The following is a 21017-nucleotide window of genomic DNA, read 5'->3' as shown; positions in this document are numbered from 1 at the left end:
TGTGTCATCAGGATTTTCGACTTAACATGTTTTTAGAATTCTTACTACATTTTTTATACAGTAAAATATGATCTTCAGACATATTGTGACGACGTATATTCAACCAGCGGTGTCAATCAGATGTGAATGATACAAATAAATTCATAGATTTACTGCAAAAGATTTAAACTAATTATAACAATTTAACAGATATATCAAACCTTTAGATTTTTCACCGGTTTACACTGATATTGCCAAATTGCCAATACTCAAATGAAAGATTGATTCATCGATTTAACAAAATGAAATTCATGAATACACGCCTCTTTCTTTAGGTCAAAATTCTGGACTATTGGATGACAACATTATTATGCAATTTGATAGATTGATATTTCAACAAATAGATACGGTTCTTATGGGTATTAAGTGTGCAACCGTTCTGGTCGACTCATGTTTGTTGATATAATATAATCATATGTAGACTTAAAGTACAACCTTTTCAAAAACAAAAACAATTGTTCAAAGTAATTTAGTTTTACATCCACCTATGTTGAAAATGATAGTGTCATGTCGCAAAATGTAAAAGGCAAAAAATACAGAACTCGTTGAAAAAATTTAACGGATAGTTTTTAACAAATGACAAAATAAAAAAAACCAAATACATCAATTGAATGGATACCAGCTGTCATATTCCTAACAGACATTTTCGTATGAAGAAAAGGAGGATTATACCTGGTTTATAGCTAGCTACAACTTTCACTTGTATGAAAGTAGCACGAAATTCCCTTACATTAACAATGTAGTATGAAAAAAGCTAACAGATATAATAGTTTAAAATGTCTAAAATAGGGATACAGCAGCCAACATTGTCTTTATCACTATAAAAACAAACAAATATGTCAACAAAGAAAAACGAAAAAATTGTTACATAGAGCCCCCATGGTTTGATTCTATAAGAATGTAAGTAATATATTATAAGGAAAAACATATTTTAAACAACAGTCTGTTTGATGATTAAATGAAATACTTATATTTCACGACTTATCTGTCATTTAAAATCCGTACAATTGAATAGCTAAAAATAATTAAAGGAAACTAGTTGCTGGACAACAAAACAAACAATCAAGACATATTCATGTCTGTTTATTAAAAAAGGTATATTTAAGAATTTGATTATTAGTTTAAAGCCCTTTGTAAATATTTTTATTCAAATAAGCAATTTAAAGTTCAGTTTCATGAGATTGCATTTGATAAAACGGATCTTAACTTAGCTTTTAGGACAGCCCGCTGTCACTTGCATATTGCGTGTGATTTCTTTTCCCGGACGTTTCAACCAACACAAACATAAAATTGGTATTTGCTCTCAAATTAGCATTGAAGAAAGAGCCAACACGGAATCTATTGATGCAAGTTTTTTTTTTAGGGAGACTAATCGACCAATTAAATGGGCAATAACGTAGTGAACTAGCAAGATTAAATGCGGATCGGCGTGTCAGCTTAATACATTCTTGCTGCCAATTTATTTAAACACAAATCTATTCATCAAGCTATTTTGCAACAAGACAGAATAAGCATAATGTATTCGCAACTCATTTTTTCTTACATAACCTTTTCCCTTCATGATGGCGGGATATCTTCAGATTCTAAAGTAGCCAAAGCCATCAAATGCTATAAGTGCAGGTAAAATTTTCCCAAAAAAGTTAATTTACAAAAAAAAACTGAACTAAAATTCAAAATTTGTTCATAACGGAAAGTCCCTAATCAAATGGCAAAATCAAAAGCTCAAATACATCAAACGAACGAATAACAACTGTCACATTCTTTACTTGATACATGCATCTGCTATGTAGAAAATGGTGGATTAAACCTGGTTTTATAGCTAGCACAACCACTCACTTGTATGACAGTTCTATAAAATTCCCTTATATTGACAACGATGTCTGACCATAACAAACAGATATAATAGGTAAAAGTAAAAAATAAGGGAACAATAGTCAACGTTGTGTAATTATTAACCTGGTAAAGGATTAGTTTGAGAAATGCGAGGTTTATTTTAGAATTGAATGGTTTTTTTTGGTAATTTTATTGGGAAGTAAAAGCATTGACAGAAGTACACTTTGTATGAAGCGCGCGAAGGGCGCTTTTTACAAAAATATCCTTCGGTCAACACTTTGATACCACCATACAAATATAAAAAATAAGGTACTGAAATCTTGTATATAATTGACCCATGGACACAATTATAAGAGCATTTTATAAGCAATTATTTTAAGGCCCAATTTTGACAGCTAAAGTCATTTGATTAAAACGGGAATATTATGCATCCAAATTTCGATATTAAAATTACCGCCGTGTCTGAAATATATACAAGTATCCTATGGCCATACAACTTTACCGACTATCGCACATTTTCCTAATCTTAGATCTTACAAAGTTTAGAATTGGTCAAGTCTTTCTATCCTATTAGGTCCGAGGACATAGATATAGTTCAGTGTGGACAGTGTATAACTTGAAAGTTTATTTCTTTGTGCATGAAATTGCATGTAAAAATAAATTGGGTGCTGAATCGTTATGCTAATTAGTGATTTGATAAATTTGAGAATGGAAATGGAAATACAAATAAACAAGAGGATGCCTTTTTACCCGTAAATGAAGTTTTGACAAGTCATCGTCTTATATTAATGAATATGAAATTGTTTTTCCCTAAAAAGAATCATTTTAAAGAAAGTAGCTGTTTTTAAATATCATCAAAATACACAATCAACAAAAAATGTCCATTGACATTATGTTAGAAATATTGTAAAACATTGATAAAAGCTAGTTTCAGATAAATTACAGTTCCGTATTGAAATCTATGATTATTAAACAATCAAGATATTGATCACATAATAGTTTGTACCAGGCTCTTAATCGTTATGCAATAAAGATATATGTAAAACATATACTCAGAATGAATGGATTTATAAAAGTATTCTCAATAGTAAAGTAAACTACTTATATTAATATTTCGATGACAGTAATCCTAAAATGGTCACAGTTACTACGAACGTGGAAATCAATGATACCCAGAACAATATAAAGTCTGTTGTTGATGTTATATCACGCCAGGTCTTTTCTGCATCCTCACTTTCCTTTTCTTTTTCCGGATTGTCAAAAGTTTTATCTGAACTTTTAACTCGCGTTTTACATTTACTTCTGAAAATTCTTTGAATTTTATTTGGGACTTTGTCCTTCCGATGATGAATTCGAAGTTCAAACGCTGTCACAGCTACAACGAACGTTCCTATGCCCATTTGGAACATAAGATAGTTTCCCAGTAATGATCCCGATGTCTTCGGAAGTTCAGAACTTATAATTGTTAAGAAGACGGCAAATGCCAGAAAAACTGTGATGGAGTATCCCATTTTCTCCCCACTGTCTGCTGGGATTACAAACGTAAAAACATTTAGTATTCCAAGTAATATAACTGGAACAATGACATTCATGACGTAGTACGCTGAACTACGCTCGAGCGTTATAGTAAATACAACTCTTGACTCCGACGACAATACATCGTCCCTGGCCGATGTCGATACAACACTCCACACACCATTAGGATCTAATGCTTCCAGAAGTATGCCTCTACTTCCTTTTGTCACATTTACGTCCAATATGCTGCTGGACCATACAACAAAAACTATTTCGCATGTTTGACGATCAAAAGGAAAATATTTGATATCAATATTACACTTTGTTTCAAACACTTCAGTTGGCAACCAAGTAACTTCGCCGTTTGGCAAAATCTGAACATTTATAAAACTACTACCAAATTCCTTAAGTTTCGAAAATCCATTTTGAAGTGATATATCTGGTTTCCATATATCACTTTGAGAAACATAGATATATTCTACGCCACCGTGTGAAGCTTGAGTCCATGTAAGGTACTCGTCCGTCCAACTTATAAATAGAAAACCGGTTGTTGTTAATTTTTGTGTTATTTCGTCTATTCCATTGATGCCGACAAGATAGAAGTCCAAGTCCACCTGCATTGGCTTTGTTTGGTCAGCGTTTGGACGGACATTCTTTTTATAAGTGTTGGTAGTAAACAATTGGGTAACCAAGTTTTTCACGTCATCCCCTGTTTGTCCATTGCAGACTGACAAGCACCAATAAAAAAGAAAAATATTTCTAAGAATCATTCCGAATCGTATACAATGTCAGAAGTATTACCAACTGTTATACGTTTATCATATCAACTATTAATGTACTGGAAAATACGTCCTTTGTTTAGTTTAACGCCTTAACATATTCTACAAATAAAGAAAAATATTTAAATTCAACTGTCTCTTGAAAACCTTATTATCCCTAGGATCATGTAGGTCTTATTATAGTATTCAATTATAGTTCGTATCATATTTCTAATCTATATACAATTGTCAAAATATAATATTTCTGCTTTTAAAAAATCCCAATTATTCATTCAAGTGATTAAGAATTTAATTGAACCAGACACAAAAAAGAATAAAGTTTCATATAATCATTAGGCATAGTCAGATTGAGACATACGTATTATATAAACAGAGAATATTTTCTTTCAGCGAGAAAAATAAAAGTTTAAAGTTTGTTAAATGGAATGAGTTTTTTTCTTGTTTAATACCACCACTAGCATTGACTATATAGATTAATAGAGAACATTTTTACCAGATAAAACTCAAAAGTAAATTTTTATCGAGGTCTAAACAGCTGACACGGTATTTTCCTCCTTGTCGGTACATCATATCCCCGGAGCTGTCATTCAAATGAGATAAACAGCACTGGCAGTGGATATGAGTCAAAACCAATACAAAATCAATTACCATTCTGATCTTCGTTTTTGTACACACGGCTCGTATACCATGTCGAGGAAACTAGTTTACCTGATTTGCCGGGATACTTTACTCCTGTATAATAAAAGACAAAACACTATTTATTTCACTTGCTGAAATGGGGTTTGAAATATATATTACATCAATAAAATTCACAACTCCCGAAGGCAGAGCACGATGTTCTAGTGCGAACGAATTTCGCCTTGTGTTTATTCGCTGTTTTCTTTAATATCCAGAAGGATCAGGTGTATTTTTTACCCTCATGAATTATATTGTATATCAATTATTAAATAATGAATGCATTCACCATTTCCCCCCTTCTATTTTGATTATACACCCGTAACAACAAGCCAAAACAATTATATTTTTACCATGATTTCAATATTTATACCAGTTGAAACAATTCAAAATGAGCGGTTCGTCATGCAAATTTACACGATGTTCAGATGGGAATATGATGTTTTGTTCAATATTACATAGGATTGTCTCAAACAATCAAATGTTTGAAATGCGGAGCGGAGGAGATGACGATTTTAGAAATTTCAATTACCTAAATACCTCAAGGCACTTTAATAGCTCAATGAAAAGCTTAAATTCTGTACTTTTAAAAAATATGTGTCGTAAATAAAAAGCTAGTTGATTCAACAAAAATTAATACCCAATAATACAAAAACAGTATAAAAAACACAAGGCTTCGGAAAATATAAAATGAACAAGAAATGAGCTTAAATATGACTAGTAATGACCTTTGAATTTGCTAACTTGCTCATTGTGGGCCTTTAACTGCAAACCACAACAGTGTCGGTTAATGTGTGGCAAATATCCGGACTTTAAATCCAAAATAAAAGCAGACATTTAGCCAAATATTTATCTTCCTACGAATTTAATTCAAAAATTAAATCAGGTCGATTGAAGTATTATACTGCGGCTTTACTGTTACATCTTTAGAATACACCTGCACTGCAAGTGCAAATAATGCTTGGTTTAAAATGATAAATTTGCAGTGCAATTTTTAACCATTTTCAGGTGCCTATTGTTCACACATAGGACTTCTTAAAATGCCTTTAAAGTGTTTGAAGGTCAAAAGTAAATTGTATTTACCAATTTAGTTCACAAATAATTTTATAAGGTGTTAGTTATGAGAATTGTCAATTACAACCATAGTGGGGTATTTATTCCAAGTTGGGTAAGGTCAGTTCAGACTTTTTTTCTATATCATTTGTACCACATTTGATATTAAAAATAAACATTTTCTGAAGTTGCATATTTGATAGACAGACAATTAAAGCCGTTATTGGTTATTTAAACTCGTAATCTAAATAAATATAAAAAAGAAAATATGGTATGATTGCCAATGATACCTGTCAACAAGAGACCAAAATGACATAGAAATTAACAACTTAGGTCACCGTACGACCTTCAACAATGAGCAAAGCTCATACCGCATAGTCAGCTATGAAAGGCACCGAAATAACAATGTAAAACAATTCAAACGAGAAAATAACGGCCTTATGTATATAATTTTTTTTTAACGAAAAACAAATATGTAACACAAAAACAGACGACAACCACTGAATTACAGGTTCCTGACTTGGGACAGACGCATACATAAATAATGTGGTGGGGTTAAACATTTTAGTGGGGTCCAAACCATTTCCTTAACCTGGGACAGTGGTATAACAGTACACCATACGAACGAACTGTATAAAAAAGGCAAGATAAGTATACAGCTGTTTATAAACCGACTTGTTCAACATTCGATGCTCCACTATAAGCATATTGTAAAATGCGTACCCTTAACAAGAAAAAAAAAACCAAGTACCGCCCGCTTTCTGACATGTACCAGTCAATGTACTTATACACAATGAAAGCACAAGAGTTTGATTTTTTTTTTATAATTGTACATGTCTTCTTACTTTATGTGCATTCATGTCATATTATCCCCGTTATAACTAGAATTAATATGTTTGTACAATAAACTATGCAGGCATGTATCTTTTGAAAAAAAATCATAGTTGAAATCTATAGACTGGAAATAATACAAAAACTGTTAGAGGATCCCCGGGTGTATCATCAGCTCAGTAGTCAGTGCTTTGGTACTGACATGGTTTAACAAACTTTACTAAAAATGTCCGTTAATAAATTTTGAAATCATTATGAAACTAAGGTTTCAACTTCTGTGGCAAAGATAGCTTTAGATGAATTTGGCTCTTTTTTTTTATAGATATTTTTGACATATAGCTCTTCAACGACTTTTGGTACTTATCTATCTTCGTATTTCAAATGTTTGGTTTAGAGCGTTCCTGATGAAGGTAAATCCAGATCAGCGCTTCGAATGCAAGAAAGTATTAAACGTGTTGTTTTATTTTTTTTAAGCATATGCATCTATAATCCGATCCTTTGAATAGTATTACGTACATCCTGCTTAAACTACTATGTTGTAACTTGACCAACATTCTTTGTAAATTTGAAAATATTCATTAATATTCGAATTAGATATAGGTATTGTTCTTTCTAAAAAATTAACACAAAAATTAAAAGATTTTAAAAATTGGACATTCAAGGTGTAGATATCATAAAATCTTAGTCAAGTAAGCTCAACCGACAAAGAGCTATAAAAGACATATTTTGCTATCACCTATATATATTTGTTCTATTCCAAAAAGTCCTACTCTTCATTTGATGGCTAGCGGGTGTGAAAAGTAAACACGCTTTTTTATACTTGAAATATACGAAAATATGATACTTATAAATCGCTAATGGTGCTTACCCTCATCTTTGTGAGCTACTATAATTGTGTTGACATGAATATCAATTATATGGTCATTTTATAAATAAACTGTTTGCAAAAGTTTGAATTATTCCAAATACTAAGGATTTTCTTTTACAGGCATACATTACAGTAGCCGTGTTTGGTACAACTTTTTGGAATTTTGGGTCCTCAATGCTTTTAAATTTTATACTTTTTGGTTTTCAAACTATTTTGATCTGAGCGTCACTGATGAGTCTTATGTAGACGAAACACCCGTCTGGCGTTATGAATTATAAACCTGGTACCTTTGATATTGATAACTAATAACGTATGATTATAACTCTTGTATTGAGAAATTTGTACTTGAACTAGTTGATATTATATAACCTAGAATATTGATTAACGATCTGAAATGTAATATTTGAGAACGAATCAAATTGCTTTATTTAAGTGGTTTTGGTCATTGATCATATGTTGTAGGTTTAAAACAAACTTTCTTGGTAGTCTTAACTTACTCTTATAGAAAATCGTTAACAAACACATTGAACAAAAATATCAGTTTGAGTTTGCTGAAAATGTTCTACTTTATTATTGTAATATGTATTTACTCTCCGCGCATTAATGCAGCATCAACACTTGGTACTGACATCGCAAGTTTATATACAAATTTATTTGAAACACAGAACTATATGAAGGTTGTGCGTCCGAGTATCGACCAGACTTTTTCTACGTTGGTAACCATAGACTTGCACGTTATTGGAATAAACGGAATAGATGAACTGTCCCAAAAGCTTGCAACGACGGCTTATTTGTCTGTACACTGGTTGGACCAATACTTGACATGGACACCAATGTTCTACGGTAATGCATATCACATTAAAGTACCTCAAGATGATGTCTGGAAACCAGACCTTACTTTGAAAAATGGATTTACCAAACTGACAGAACTTGGAAGCTCAGTGATATATGTTGACGTTCAGAGTACCGGAGATGTGGGTTGGTATCCATTTGAAGTATTTGAAAGTAAATGTGAAATAGACATAACATATTTTCCGTTTGACAGACAAGCATGTAATCTTATATTTGTGGCATGGTCAACTAAAAATTTCTCGATTGACGTACAATTAGGAGACAAAGGTGTTGTTTTACAGGATTACGCTGATGACAATGCCGAGTGGACAATTATATCGACTTCAGCATCTCAATTGTCTTCAGATTCGGTACCAAAAGTTACATTTACATTAAATCTCCAACGAAACGCTGGATTCTATGTCACAAACATTATCGTTCCTGTTATTCTCCTTGGTATTCTTAACTTTTTCACATTTGTACTTCCGGCAGACAGTGGCGAAAAGATGGGATATTCTATAACCGTATTTTTAGCGTTTACTGTTTTCCTGACAATTGTGAGTTCGGAGCTACCGAAAACATCTGGTTCGATGTTAGGATACTATCTGATTTTTCAGCTAGGAATGGGTATATTTGTAGTGTGTGCAACTGCCGTAGAATTGAGACTTCATCACAAGAAAAGCCCTGTCCCAAATATCATCAGAAAAATGGTTAAATGGCATTGCAAGTTTAAAGGCGTTGATGTGTGTAAATCGGGAAATTGCAATGGGAACAGAAATGAAGTCGAACCTTTTGACAAGGAACGGATGTCGGAAGACGATATCAACTGGATTGATGTTACTTCTCTCTTCGATTTTGTTCTATTTTGGTTTTCCTTTGCACTGAATCTGATTGTAACTACCACAATCATAGCCATCCTTGTATCATCGAGAAAATAAATTCAGAATGTATTTATACGCTTATTGATTCAATATGTCAATGCTATTCTTCTTTTCTATACAATGTGACATTTATATGAGTTATATAAATAATTAGATGTGTGACTTCTTTGTTTTAAATTCTTAAATTATATGACACACATTTTAAATAAAAAATGTAATAAAATAATTATAGTTTCTTTATTTGTTTATTCCCTGATTTGATGGAAATGTATGAAGAAACAAAAGTAATTTTTATGAATAAAAATTATTCATTAGATAGTAATTGTGACATACGATGTGACGTTCCTATATCATATAAGTTTTTTTAATAATCAGTTGATATTTTCTAATTTCTTATATTGCGCTGTTGCAACAGTGTCCCATGTTAGGGTTGGGCTGGAGCGCTTACACACCGGTTCAACCAATGTGCATGTAAGCCAAGTCAGGAGTCTGTAGTTAAGTTGTTTTCGTTTGATTATGTCTGTCATATATGTTTCTCGTACATTGATTTGTTCTAAATTAGGCCGTTAATTGTTCTAAATTTAATTGATTCATATTTTCATGTCGGGGTCTACTATTTTGAATGATTCTTTCTCATGGTTGAATGCCGTATAATTGCCTGTTTTTCTTGCATCGACTTCACGGGAATTTTGGTGAATAGTTGTATCATTGGAAACCACATCTCTTTATTTTCATGTAAAAAGTATAGCGGTCGAAACTGAATGGCGACAGGGTTTTGTCCTTCGTTTAAGGGACTAACATTATTGATAATATAAGTATGTACGCGATCTAAGTGGTTGTGTTTGTCGATGATGCTAACGCCTGACTATTAAGAAATTTCGAGTTACCTTTCTTTTAATTTTATGAACCTCTAGTAAGCCTCTCAATTTTATGACAGTCGCTAATCAATTATATTGACAAAAATGTGAGGACAAAACAAACAGACATAATTGGTAAAAGTGTCAAAAATAGGGTTACAGCAGTCAAAATTGTATTACTGTAAATTCAGAAATTATTGCGAGGTTTTTATTTTCGCGAAAAATGCGACATAGTTGTAAACGCAATAACTTAAACAGGATTTTCCTCAAAAACGTAATAATTAAAATCGCATTTAAGTGTAAAATGACACAATCGCAATAATAAATGCACGCAATAATTTCTGAATTTACAGTATTATCTTAATCACTGTGCAAACTGATAAATATGTTAACAAAGGAAAACAAAATGGCTTATAGACAAATCACAGTAACAAATACAAATAGTATCAAAAGTTGCCTGTTCCTTTAAAAAGCAGGCTCAATGCAAAATTTTAGACAACAACAGGGTACATCATTATAAAGCAAAATAGAGTAAAAATAATATTACACAAAAAAAACGAACTCCAAACTGGAAAGCCTTTTTATAAAATGGCAAAATCAAAAGCGCAAACACATATACCCAATTGAAAACATTTGTTATATTTCTGACTTGGTACAGGTATTTACTTGTGTAGAAAAAGATTGAATGCTCTTCAACTTCGTACTTTATTTGGACTTTTAAATATTTATTGATTCGAGCGTCACTGATGAGTCTTTTGTAGACGAAACGCGCGTCTGGCGTTAATATAAAATTTCAATCCTGGTATCTATGATGAGGTTATTTACAACCACTGGGTTGATGCCATTGCTGGTGGAGATTGATTTCCACGAGGGTTTCACCAGCCAAGTAGTCAGCACTTCTGTGTTGACTTGAGTTATCATTGATATGTGCATAAGAATAAATAAACTGTTAACAAAACTTTGAAAATTTGAAATACTAAGTTTTTTCTACCTCAGGAATAGATGACCTTAGCTTTATTTGGCAAAACATTTAGAAATCGTTGGTCCTAAATTCTCTTCAACTTCGTACCTTATTTGGACATTTTTTTTTATTCGAGCGTCACTGATGAGTCTTTTCAAGACGATACTCGTGTCTGGCGTATATTAAAAAAAATCAATCCTGGTATCTATGATGTTTTTTTTTAACATGATTTTATAGCATAGAATTCCATTATATTGACAACATTCAGTGGGTTTAACAAACAGACATAGTAGAAAATGTGTGTACAGCAGAAATATTGCGTTATAATCTTAATCACCAAACAACAAATAACTGTTCAACAAAAAAACAATGACCTGAAATATGCGACCATACCCCATTTAGAGCTCCCGAATAAAAGAGGGGTGAAAGATACCAGTGGACAAATCAAACTGAGAGATCAAATTAAACTGACAACGCCATGGCTAAAAAAAGAGACGAACAATGGTACTCAAGACACAACATAGAAAACTAGAAATTAAGTAATACGAACCCCACAAAAAAACTAGGAGTAATCTCAGGTGCTCCGGGAGGATAAGCAGATCCTTCTCCACATGCAGCACCCGCAGTTTTGCTAATTTTATTGCAAACCCGGTAAACAGTCTAATTATATAGGTCACAGTCGTGGTGCAAAAGGGTGCGGATATTAGGGACATAAGGAACATTTCCGATATCTGTGAAACCATTATTCCATAACGACCAACCAACTCGTGATGGTGTCCGTAAAGTTTACGAAGGAATCATTTCAACTTTATCATTTGGAAATAATGGTTTAATAGCTTCCATGTGATCGGTAACCCTCTATGAAGAAAATATTGGTAAGAAATACAAGCCCTGAAATACCGTTTCTATTGGGAGATATAAACTCTGTATGCAGATGCTGCTGGAATGTTGCTACATAGAAATAGACAGTTCAAAATTGGGAAGCTGAAATCATCTCTTCTGTCGTAAAGATGTGTTTTCAACAGGAATAACACATAAAACGTGAGATTTGTTTAAGGCAGTTACGTATGAATCGACCAGATTAGTCGGGAAGACTGCAAAGCCATTTCAATAGACAAATTAACTTAAAGCATTTGATAAACTACCATATATAAAGAAATGATCTCAAATATTTATTGGCTACAAAAATGTGATCACACATCTCAAACACGAGGAATGTTTTATTGACATCGACTTAGCTAGATTTTTTCTGAATACTTGTTTAAATAAAAAGAAAGGACATTGGGTCAAACGATAAGCAACAGAACAGCGTTTTTTTTGACATTCTTCATATAAAAAGTAAAAATTTTTTTTTTTTTATTTTGCCATTTGTTGTGGGACTTTCCATCTATCTTTCGCGAAGTTTGGATTTTTGTTAATTCATTTTTTAAAACAAAATAATTTCAAAATATATATAAAATGTTGTAAATAACATTACATAAACGGTACCAATGTCTCTATAGTGTTTTCGAAGCAAAATATTAGAAAATCCAAAGCTTAACAAAAGGACAAAGAGCTATAAACTAAAAAGGACAAACAAGTATTGCAAAACCCGGACAAGTATTCAGAGCTTTGAATTAGGGAGAAACATTATTTGGCACAACATTTTGGAATTTTGGACCCTTAATGCTCTTGAACTTTGTTCTTATTTGGCTTTATAACTATATTGATATGAGCGTCACCGATGAGTCTTATGTAGACGAAACGTGTGTCTTGCGTACTAAATTATAATCATGGGGTACCTTTGCTAACTAATAAGATAATTTCAAAGATTTTGAAACACCAAATATCAATAACAAAAAAACATTTTTTCATTCGGTATTGGCTACTAAAATATGCGAGTAGTTTTGATTTTGAATGAAAGATTAACGATTGCAAAATCACCATAGACACCCTGTCGAAAGCTTAAATGAAAAATGAATTAAATACTAAATTGAAATAGGAGGGCATATTTTGTCTGTTTATTTTATTTCAGAAGTATCGGTTTTAAGGAAGTAGCCAAAAATGAAAATATATTATAAAGTTAGTTTAATTTTTCTGCATTCTTTTAAACGAAATGACTGTCATGTTTTTTTTTAAAGCATAATAGTAATGAATGCTTGAATGCAACATACAATAGGAATAGAGCAATGAACAAGTGGGTTTATTTCCAAAGTTCCCTTTTTATGCTGCAATAATATGTACTTTAGAGAACTGATAAAAATTGTTAAATCGACATTTTACTATGATTTTATTAGACAATTGCTAGATACGTATATGGTGTTTATTTTACACATTGAACCTTATAGGAGTTGAATTAGTGAACTTTGTGGTTAATTTGTTTGATACTTGCATGTATTCATGACAAACTGTTCTAATGGATATCAATGAAAACTGTTATAATATCGATAGATATTTCCGATTTATATTTACCTTTTTGATAGATAATAGACATGGTATTGTTCAAGTGATTGTGAACTTGATTAGTTTAAATGGTGTGTTGATTCATTTTAGATAACATTACATTGATTATAAGGATTTAAATTATTTGAACACTTAAGACATCATTTCCTAGAAAGGTAACCAGCACGTGTCTTGAACTACTGTATGGTTGCCGTGTTGTTTGCGTTGTAACAATGTCATTGTTCAGGAAAATAATAACAGTATTTATTCTATTCTCTTATACCCTGTAGTCTTTGATTTGACAATAACGCCCTTCGTCTATGTTTTTGAATGCACAGAAAACTTGATCAAAACCTAGCAAATTTCCGCTCAATGTGATTGGGTAGAATGAACAAACTTGAACTTAAAATGTCGTACAGAGGGATCTTTTTGGAGTTAGAATGGCAGAACTATAAATTTAAGATCAGGAGAAGAAACAGTAGTGCTTTTCCATTGCTTTAAAAGTTTTCTATGTTCATGTATTGAATTTGTGCTTATAAAGTCATAATAGATACCAGGATTAAAATTTTATATTTACGCCAGACGCGCTTTTCGTCTACAAAAGACTCATCAGTGACGATCGAATCAAAAAATGTTTGAAGGGCTAAATAAAGTACGAAGTTGAAGAGCATTGAGGATAGTATTCCTCTTTTGTCATTTTGTTTGGTTTGTTATATGTTCCATCTCCCACCACAGTTACGATATGAAAGACTCTTGATTGATCCATAAATCTGTTTAATTGCTAGATACTAAGTACATGTAAGTGTAACATCCTTGAGCTTGCAAATCAAGCCTATCTCTAAGCTGATGATCTTTTATCGACATTTGAAATCATTAAAGCGGAGATGAAAAAAACTCGCTATTTTGTTCATTTTTCCTTAGATCATTTTTTGTGTAATAACTCCTCGTATTAGGCTACTCGGTTGAGATGACAATTTATCGCTAGAAACTTAGGAGGCACGTGGCGTTGCTACGAAAATTGACATGAAATTGACATCTTCGTAGGTAAAATAGCGATAAACAGATTATCATTGGTCATCTCAACTCGATAATCTATAAGTATTTGCACAACCTGCTTCCCTTTACTGTTACAGTTGACATTATTTTATGTTTATATCAATGATAAGGTTTATCTAAATATTACAAGTTGGTAAACTTTATTTTTATTACAGATGGAAACAAGAGTTGTCACCGAAGAATCGCCATAATTTTTATCTCTTTTTCACGTTTTGATGCACACAACACAGTGCCAGATTGAGGTTTTGAGTGTACGGGAAGGTACCACTATAGTATTAACATATGGACTTTTTATATTGGCCCTTTTACTTTCGTAGAACTTTCCGTTTTGAATTTTCCTCGGAGTTCAGTATTTTTGTGATTTTACTTTTACATTTCTGAGGTATAAATAATGACCAAAGATGGTTGTAATGGCCCTGAGGCAACGCCTGTTGTCAGTTGTATCAACTCGCGGTTGATGTATTTGAGATTTGAATTTTGCAATTTGCTTAGGGATTTCGTTTAGAATCTTCCCCGGAGTTTGGTATATTCTATTTAACTTTTTAACACAATAGAATATCTAAAAAAGAATATCTAAAATGGTGTAAATAATTAAAAGATGTGGGTAGGTGTGATATCAAATGAAAGATTAACGACTTTAAATCACCGGACACCTTGTTGAAAGTTTAACTGAATAAAACAAATATTCTAAATTGAAATTAAAGAATATATTTTGACTGATCTTCCTTTCAGATGTATCTGTTCTGGGAAAATATAGAAAAAAAAACATATATCCATTTTGAAGTATGTAACATTTTTCTACACATATTAGATTAATGCATAAATTTAACATGGAATGACCTTTTTGTTACTCATGCAAAATAGAAATGATTGCTTAAAATTCAGATTTTAACATAATTTGGAATAAAGCAATAAATGAGTTGGTTTATTTCTAAAATTCCCGTTTATGCGGCAATAAAATGTAATCTAGAGAACAAACTTCAGAGATCTTATGAAAAATGGTAAAATCGGCATTCAACTGTCTTATCATAAGTCTAGTACTTGATATGTATAGGCAGCTTATTTTACATATTGAACTTAAAAGGTTCATTTGATTCTAATTTGTTTAACACTTACATGTATTTATGACAAACCATTTTAATGGGTGATGAAGTAGTGCAATTTAATGTTAATTTGTTTAGCACTTGCATGTATTTTTGAAAAACTGTTATAATATCGTTAGCTATTTCCAATTTGTATTTACCTTTTTAATAGATAATAGACCTGCTATTGTTTAAGTGATTGTGAAATTTAATAGTTTTCATAGCGTGTTGATACAGTTTGGATTATATAACATCGATTTTGAGTATATATCTGAATTATTTGTACACTTAATTCATAGTTTTCTAGCTTGGTAAGCAACACGTGTCTTGGACTGCTCCACAGTTGCCTCGTTATTTGCATTGTAACAATGTCATTGTTCATGGAAAATAACAACATGATCTGATTATACAACATTGTTCTAGCAAGGAAACCAACACATGGCTTGAACTGCGCCACGATTGCATCGTTATTTGTCTTGTAATAATGACTATGTTCAGGAAAAATAACAGCATCATCTGATTATACAACATTTTTCTAGCAAGGAAATCAACACGTGACTTGAACTGCTCCTTGGTTGCCTCGTTTATTGCATTGTAACAATGTCATTGTTCAGAAGAATAACAACATTTTTTTTATTTCGTTATAACCTCTGTAGTCTTTGATTTGTTAATCAGGCCCAGCATATTCCTTTTTAATTGCACATATTCAGGTTCAACCAACCATTTTTCCTTTAAAAATGCCCTGTACCAAGTCAGGAATATGGCCATTGTTATATTATAGTTCGTTTCTGTGTGTATTACATTATAAAGTTGAGTCGTTTGTTTTCTTTTATTTTTGAGTGTAAATTCACATTGCGATAAGACGTGTCACGGTACTTGTCTATCCCAAATTCATGTATTTGGTTTTGATGTTATATATGTTATATTTATTATTTTTCGTGGGATTTTATCTATGTGTGTTACATTTTAGTGTTATGTCGTTGTTCTCCTCCTATATTTAATGCGTTTCCCTCGGTTTCAATTTGTTACCCCGATTTTGTTTTTTGTCTATGGAGTTATGAGTTTTCAACAGCGGTATACTACTGTTGCTTTTATTAAGCATGATCAAAACCTAGCAAAAAGATCCGCTCACTGTGGTTGTAGGAACAAACTTGAACTTGTTCTACAAATATCGTACAGATGGATATTTTTCTAAGTATAAATTGCAGAAATTGAAAAAGCAATAGTAGTGCTATTTTATTGCTTTTAGTCGTCCATCTTAATGTTGTTGAACTTACTTACTAGTATCTGTAAAAGTGAATAGGCATTTCCTTATAAATAATGGCATGTTTTAAATATAGTGCTTTTAATTTCCTTTTTTTCCAGTCAAATTTTGATTTCTTAAATTTAACTATTCATTTGTTATTAAAAAATCCGATTATTTTTTTATTATAGTTAAGTTAAGAACACAATAATATTTTATCCCGGTTCCGACTCCCCTGCTACCCTGAACCATTAAAGGTCGAGTTAAATATCAAAAGACGGATATATAGATATAGGAAGATGTAGTGTGAGTGCAAATGAGACAACTCTCCATCCAAATAACCATTTAAAAAAGTAAGCCAATATATGTCAATGTAAATCCTTCAACACGGCACCTTGGCTCACATCGAAAAACAATCTATAAAGGGCCCCAAAATTACTAGTGTTAAACCATTCAAACGGGAAAACAACGATATAATCTATATAAAAAAACCGAGAAACACGAATAAATTACATAACAAACGAAAACTACTGTACATCAGATTCCTGTCTAAGGGCAGGTGATATGTTGGGATGTTGGAAGAGGTGGTTTTTTTTTATTATTATTATATCATTTGCAGTTGAGTAGTTGTCGTTGGTTCATGTCTGTCATACAAGTATTTGTTTTTCGTAACTTGTTTTGTTTTTAATTAGGCCGTTAGTTTTCTCAGTTCAATTGTTTTTTTATTTTTTTATGTCGTAACCTTTTATAACTGACTAAACGAAAGGGGTTTTCTCATTGTTGAAGGCAGTACAGTTGCATATTATAACTAATATCTGTTTAACTGTCCCTCTGGTATATTTCGCCCCTCTTTTATTTGAATTTTGATGAATAGTCGTCTTATTTGCATTCATATCAAATCTCCTTATTTTGAAAAGTTTAACAATGGAACATCAATAGCAAAAGTGTTTAATCATCATTCGTGTGGTAAAGGGATACCATTAGTACCTACAGAACTGCTCATATGAGTATGTGTTAGCTTGAAGAGTCTCTGTTTCTGCCTTATCATGCTTATGCATGTCTTGAACATTGAGGAAAAACTCTAGCCAAAACTGCATCAGAAACGACTTCTGACAATGATTTGAGCAAAGTTCATCGACTGGAAGTCGATATCGCTACAGCTGTACATTGAAGAACACAAGTGCTAGATAATATTTACAACTGTTAAAGATCATTATAGGAAAAATGCCCGACCATCTACCTGCAAAAAATAATACAGTGTAACATTAACACAACCATGGGGTGCATCATTATATGTTATAATGGTCTGAAATAACCCGACAAATCAGAAATTTTGATTTTGTTGAAATTGAAAAATCGGCATTTCACTCTCTAATTATTAGACAATTAATAGGTATGTATAAGGTGTTTTATTTTACACATAAAACCTTATAGCAGTTTGAGTAGTGTAATCTCGTTTTAATTTGTTTAATACTGACAGTTATTTACGGCGAGCTTTTCTAATGGGTATCAAAGAAAACTGTTATAATATCGTTAGCTATTTCCGATTTATATTTACATTTGTAAAAGCCAAATGACATGCTATTGTTTTGGTTATGGTAAATTTATATAGTTTTAATGGTGTTTTGATACACTCTGAATATCATAACATTTATTATAAGTATCTAAATTATTTGTAAACTTAATACGTAATTTCCGAACGAGGTAAAACACACATGTCTTAACTGCTCTATGGTTTTCACGTTGTTTGCCATGCGACAATGATATTGTTCAGGCAAATGAAAACAACATGTATCTTATCACCTTATACATTCTGTAGTCTTTGATTTTTCAATATTGCCCTGCGTCTGTGTTTTTCAATAAAGCATGATCAAAACCTAGCAAATAGATCCACACAATCTGACAGTAGGAACAAACTTGAACAGAAAATGTTGAGAGAGGGATCTTTTCCAAGCTGAATTCGATGTCTGAAGAGAAATAGAAGCGATATTCCATTGCTTTTGTTTTTCATACCATGTGTGAATTTGTGTCCGAAAGACTTAATAATTAGCTCTTTTTGTCATATTGTTTGTTTTGCGGTAGAAATCTAATATTAAAGAAGAATATTCCTTGAGTCAGGAGTATCTTGAAATTCTAGATAAGAGTAACGCCCTTGGCATTGCAAATTCAGCTAATCTCTATCATTTATAGACATTTTCAATCTTAAGCGGAGGATGAAACAATAGTATGGGTCCAACATGTTTCACAACAGCATTCTAAGATCGATTTTCCACCAAAAATACGTTGATCCGACAAAAGAACAGTATACACAAAATGATAAACCAAAGGATTCTTCAACAAATCAACAGACAAAATGATATTCTGGTCATACAAGTCAAATCAAATTTTGTTTAAAAAATATTGGACTGAAAAAAGCAAGCACTCAGAATCATAGATCTATTAAACGGGTGTTTCATATTGATAATGTATTCTTATAATTCGATATTCATGTCAATAAAAAACTAGTTTTTATGATGCGCATATTCAAATAATAACTTGCTCATGCAATTGAATAATGTACGATTTAACAAAGAAGTGAGATCTGTAACAGACGAGTTCGGTCCATACTTTTATTTTATCCTCCGCTTTAAAGATTTTAAATACATACATCTTCAAATGATAATCAGGTTAGAGATTAGCTCAGTTTGCAAGTCCAAATACAGTAATACTTATCCAGAAAAAAATGATACTCTTGACTCAACCAGATACTAGTATACACCATAACATGTATGTATCAAATGACGGTGGTAGGAGTTGAATATATAAAAAACCAAATGATCTGATCAAGAGGGAATACTGTGAATCAGTTTATGGTACAAAATTTTACACAGACATGGAAAACCAAAAGAAATTGAATAGCGCTACTATTTCTGTTCTTCATCTAGAAGTCAGTGTGAAGCCATTTCAAATAAGAAAAGATCCTTTAACGACATTTTAAGCACGAGTGGGTTCATGAAAAGAGATCGAGGCGAACACTTTGGTAGGTTTTGATCATCATTTATCTGAACACTGAAAAACACAGATGAAGGTCAGTATTAACAAATCGTAGATAACAGATCGGAAAAGGGAATTAAAAAAGTGCTGCTATGTTGTCATTCGTTCCTCAACCGAATATAAAGTATTTTATCCTTAAAACACAACAATTAGACTGTACCATTTAGCAAAACACATATGTTTATGGGATCAGATCGTCATTGGAGCAGCTAAATTCTTTTTTATAAACAAACATATGTCACATATGATATCAGCACTTGCCGCTGCCATGTTGAAAGATCCAAAAAGATAAAACAGAAACAGTCAGTATACAAATACAAATTCTCCATATAAACAGCTATGGGTTGAAAAAAGGGGAGGGGTAGCTTTAAAACTAAGCTTCGAATGCTTATATACTGTAGTTTGAGTTTGATAAACAAAGAATACTATTCCTACTTTTGAATTTTTTGCAACATTAGTTGCAACTTTAAACTCAAAGTTTCTATACTATTAAACGAGAAGACCTCATTTATGGTGTCGCTTCTCTTCTTTTCACAATAAATTAATCAACACGCCTCTGTGTCCTATAGGTACAGTGCATAGTGCCATTTGTCATCCATTCATATGATTATTCAGATTGAGTTATTTTTGGAGAAAAACGAGAAAAAAGGCATCCGGATATTGTCCCGTCATTGGACGAAATTTTAAGTCAGATTAGACTTCCGGTTTGCGTTTTTCTGTATACTTTGAACATATAAATATATGCAAAGAATAAAGTGTTTTTTCAGAATTCTATCTGCTATCATTTTCAAGTTTACTATCTACGGCAGTCACAGAGTTTAATAAATAGAGAGGGTCTGTATACTATATCAATGACCACTATGGATCGATTAGTAAACTTACAATTGAAAGTAAATACACTATATTTATAAAGTAATGAATGTTCATAATATACAGATAAGCGCGAAAAATATTCATGTGATCTTTTGAAACCTTTTCTGAAATTCTCCAGTCATTAAATCTTTTACCAAATTAATTGATTACAAACAAAAAGAAGCTGTGGTATGATTGCCATGTTGA

At 32.0% G+C, this 21017-nt stretch overlaps 2 protein-coding genes across 2 annotated transcripts; one reads left to right on the top strand and one right to left on the bottom strand.

Moving 5' to 3' along the window:
• Positions 1–923: 923 nt before the first annotated feature.
• LOC134712101 (neuronal acetylcholine receptor subunit beta-4-like) lies at positions 924–4332 on the bottom strand. The gene has a single exon (XM_063573255.1). It carries the CDS (start codon positions 4155–4157, stop codon positions 2979–2981), a length of 1179 nt encoding a protein of 392 aa, XP_063429325.1. The 5' UTR covers positions 4158–4332; the 3' UTR covers positions 924–2978.
• Positions 4333–8109: 3777 nt separating this feature from the next.
• LOC134709635 (neuronal acetylcholine receptor subunit beta-3-like) lies at positions 8110–9460 on the top strand. Its single transcript, XM_063569785.1, has one exon. It carries the CDS (start codon positions 8151–8153, stop codon positions 9360–9362), a length of 1212 nt encoding a protein of 403 aa, XP_063425855.1. The 5' UTR covers positions 8110–8150; the 3' UTR covers positions 9363–9460.
• The last annotated feature ends 11557 nt before the right edge of the window (positions 9461–21017 follow it).

The sequence above is a fragment of the Mytilus trossulus genome, chromosome 3 (assembly GCF_036588685.1).
Source record: "Mytilus trossulus isolate FHL-02 chromosome 3, PNRI_Mtr1.1.1.hap1, whole genome shotgun sequence".
Taxonomy (NCBI): domain Eukaryota; kingdom Metazoa; phylum Mollusca; class Bivalvia; order Mytilida; family Mytilidae; genus Mytilus; species Mytilus trossulus.
This window is presented reverse-complemented; position numbering and strand designations above follow the sequence as displayed.

What these genes read in the sequence shown, in the direction of transcription:
- LOC134712101 (XM_063573255.1), bottom strand. Translation starts at nt 4,157, where the DNA reads ATGATTCTTAGAAATATTTTTCTTTTTTATTGGTGCTTGTCAGTCTGC.
- LOC134709635 (XM_063569785.1), top strand. Translation starts at nt 8,151, where the DNA reads ATGTTCTACTTTATTATTGTAATATGTATTTACTCTCCGCGCATTAAT.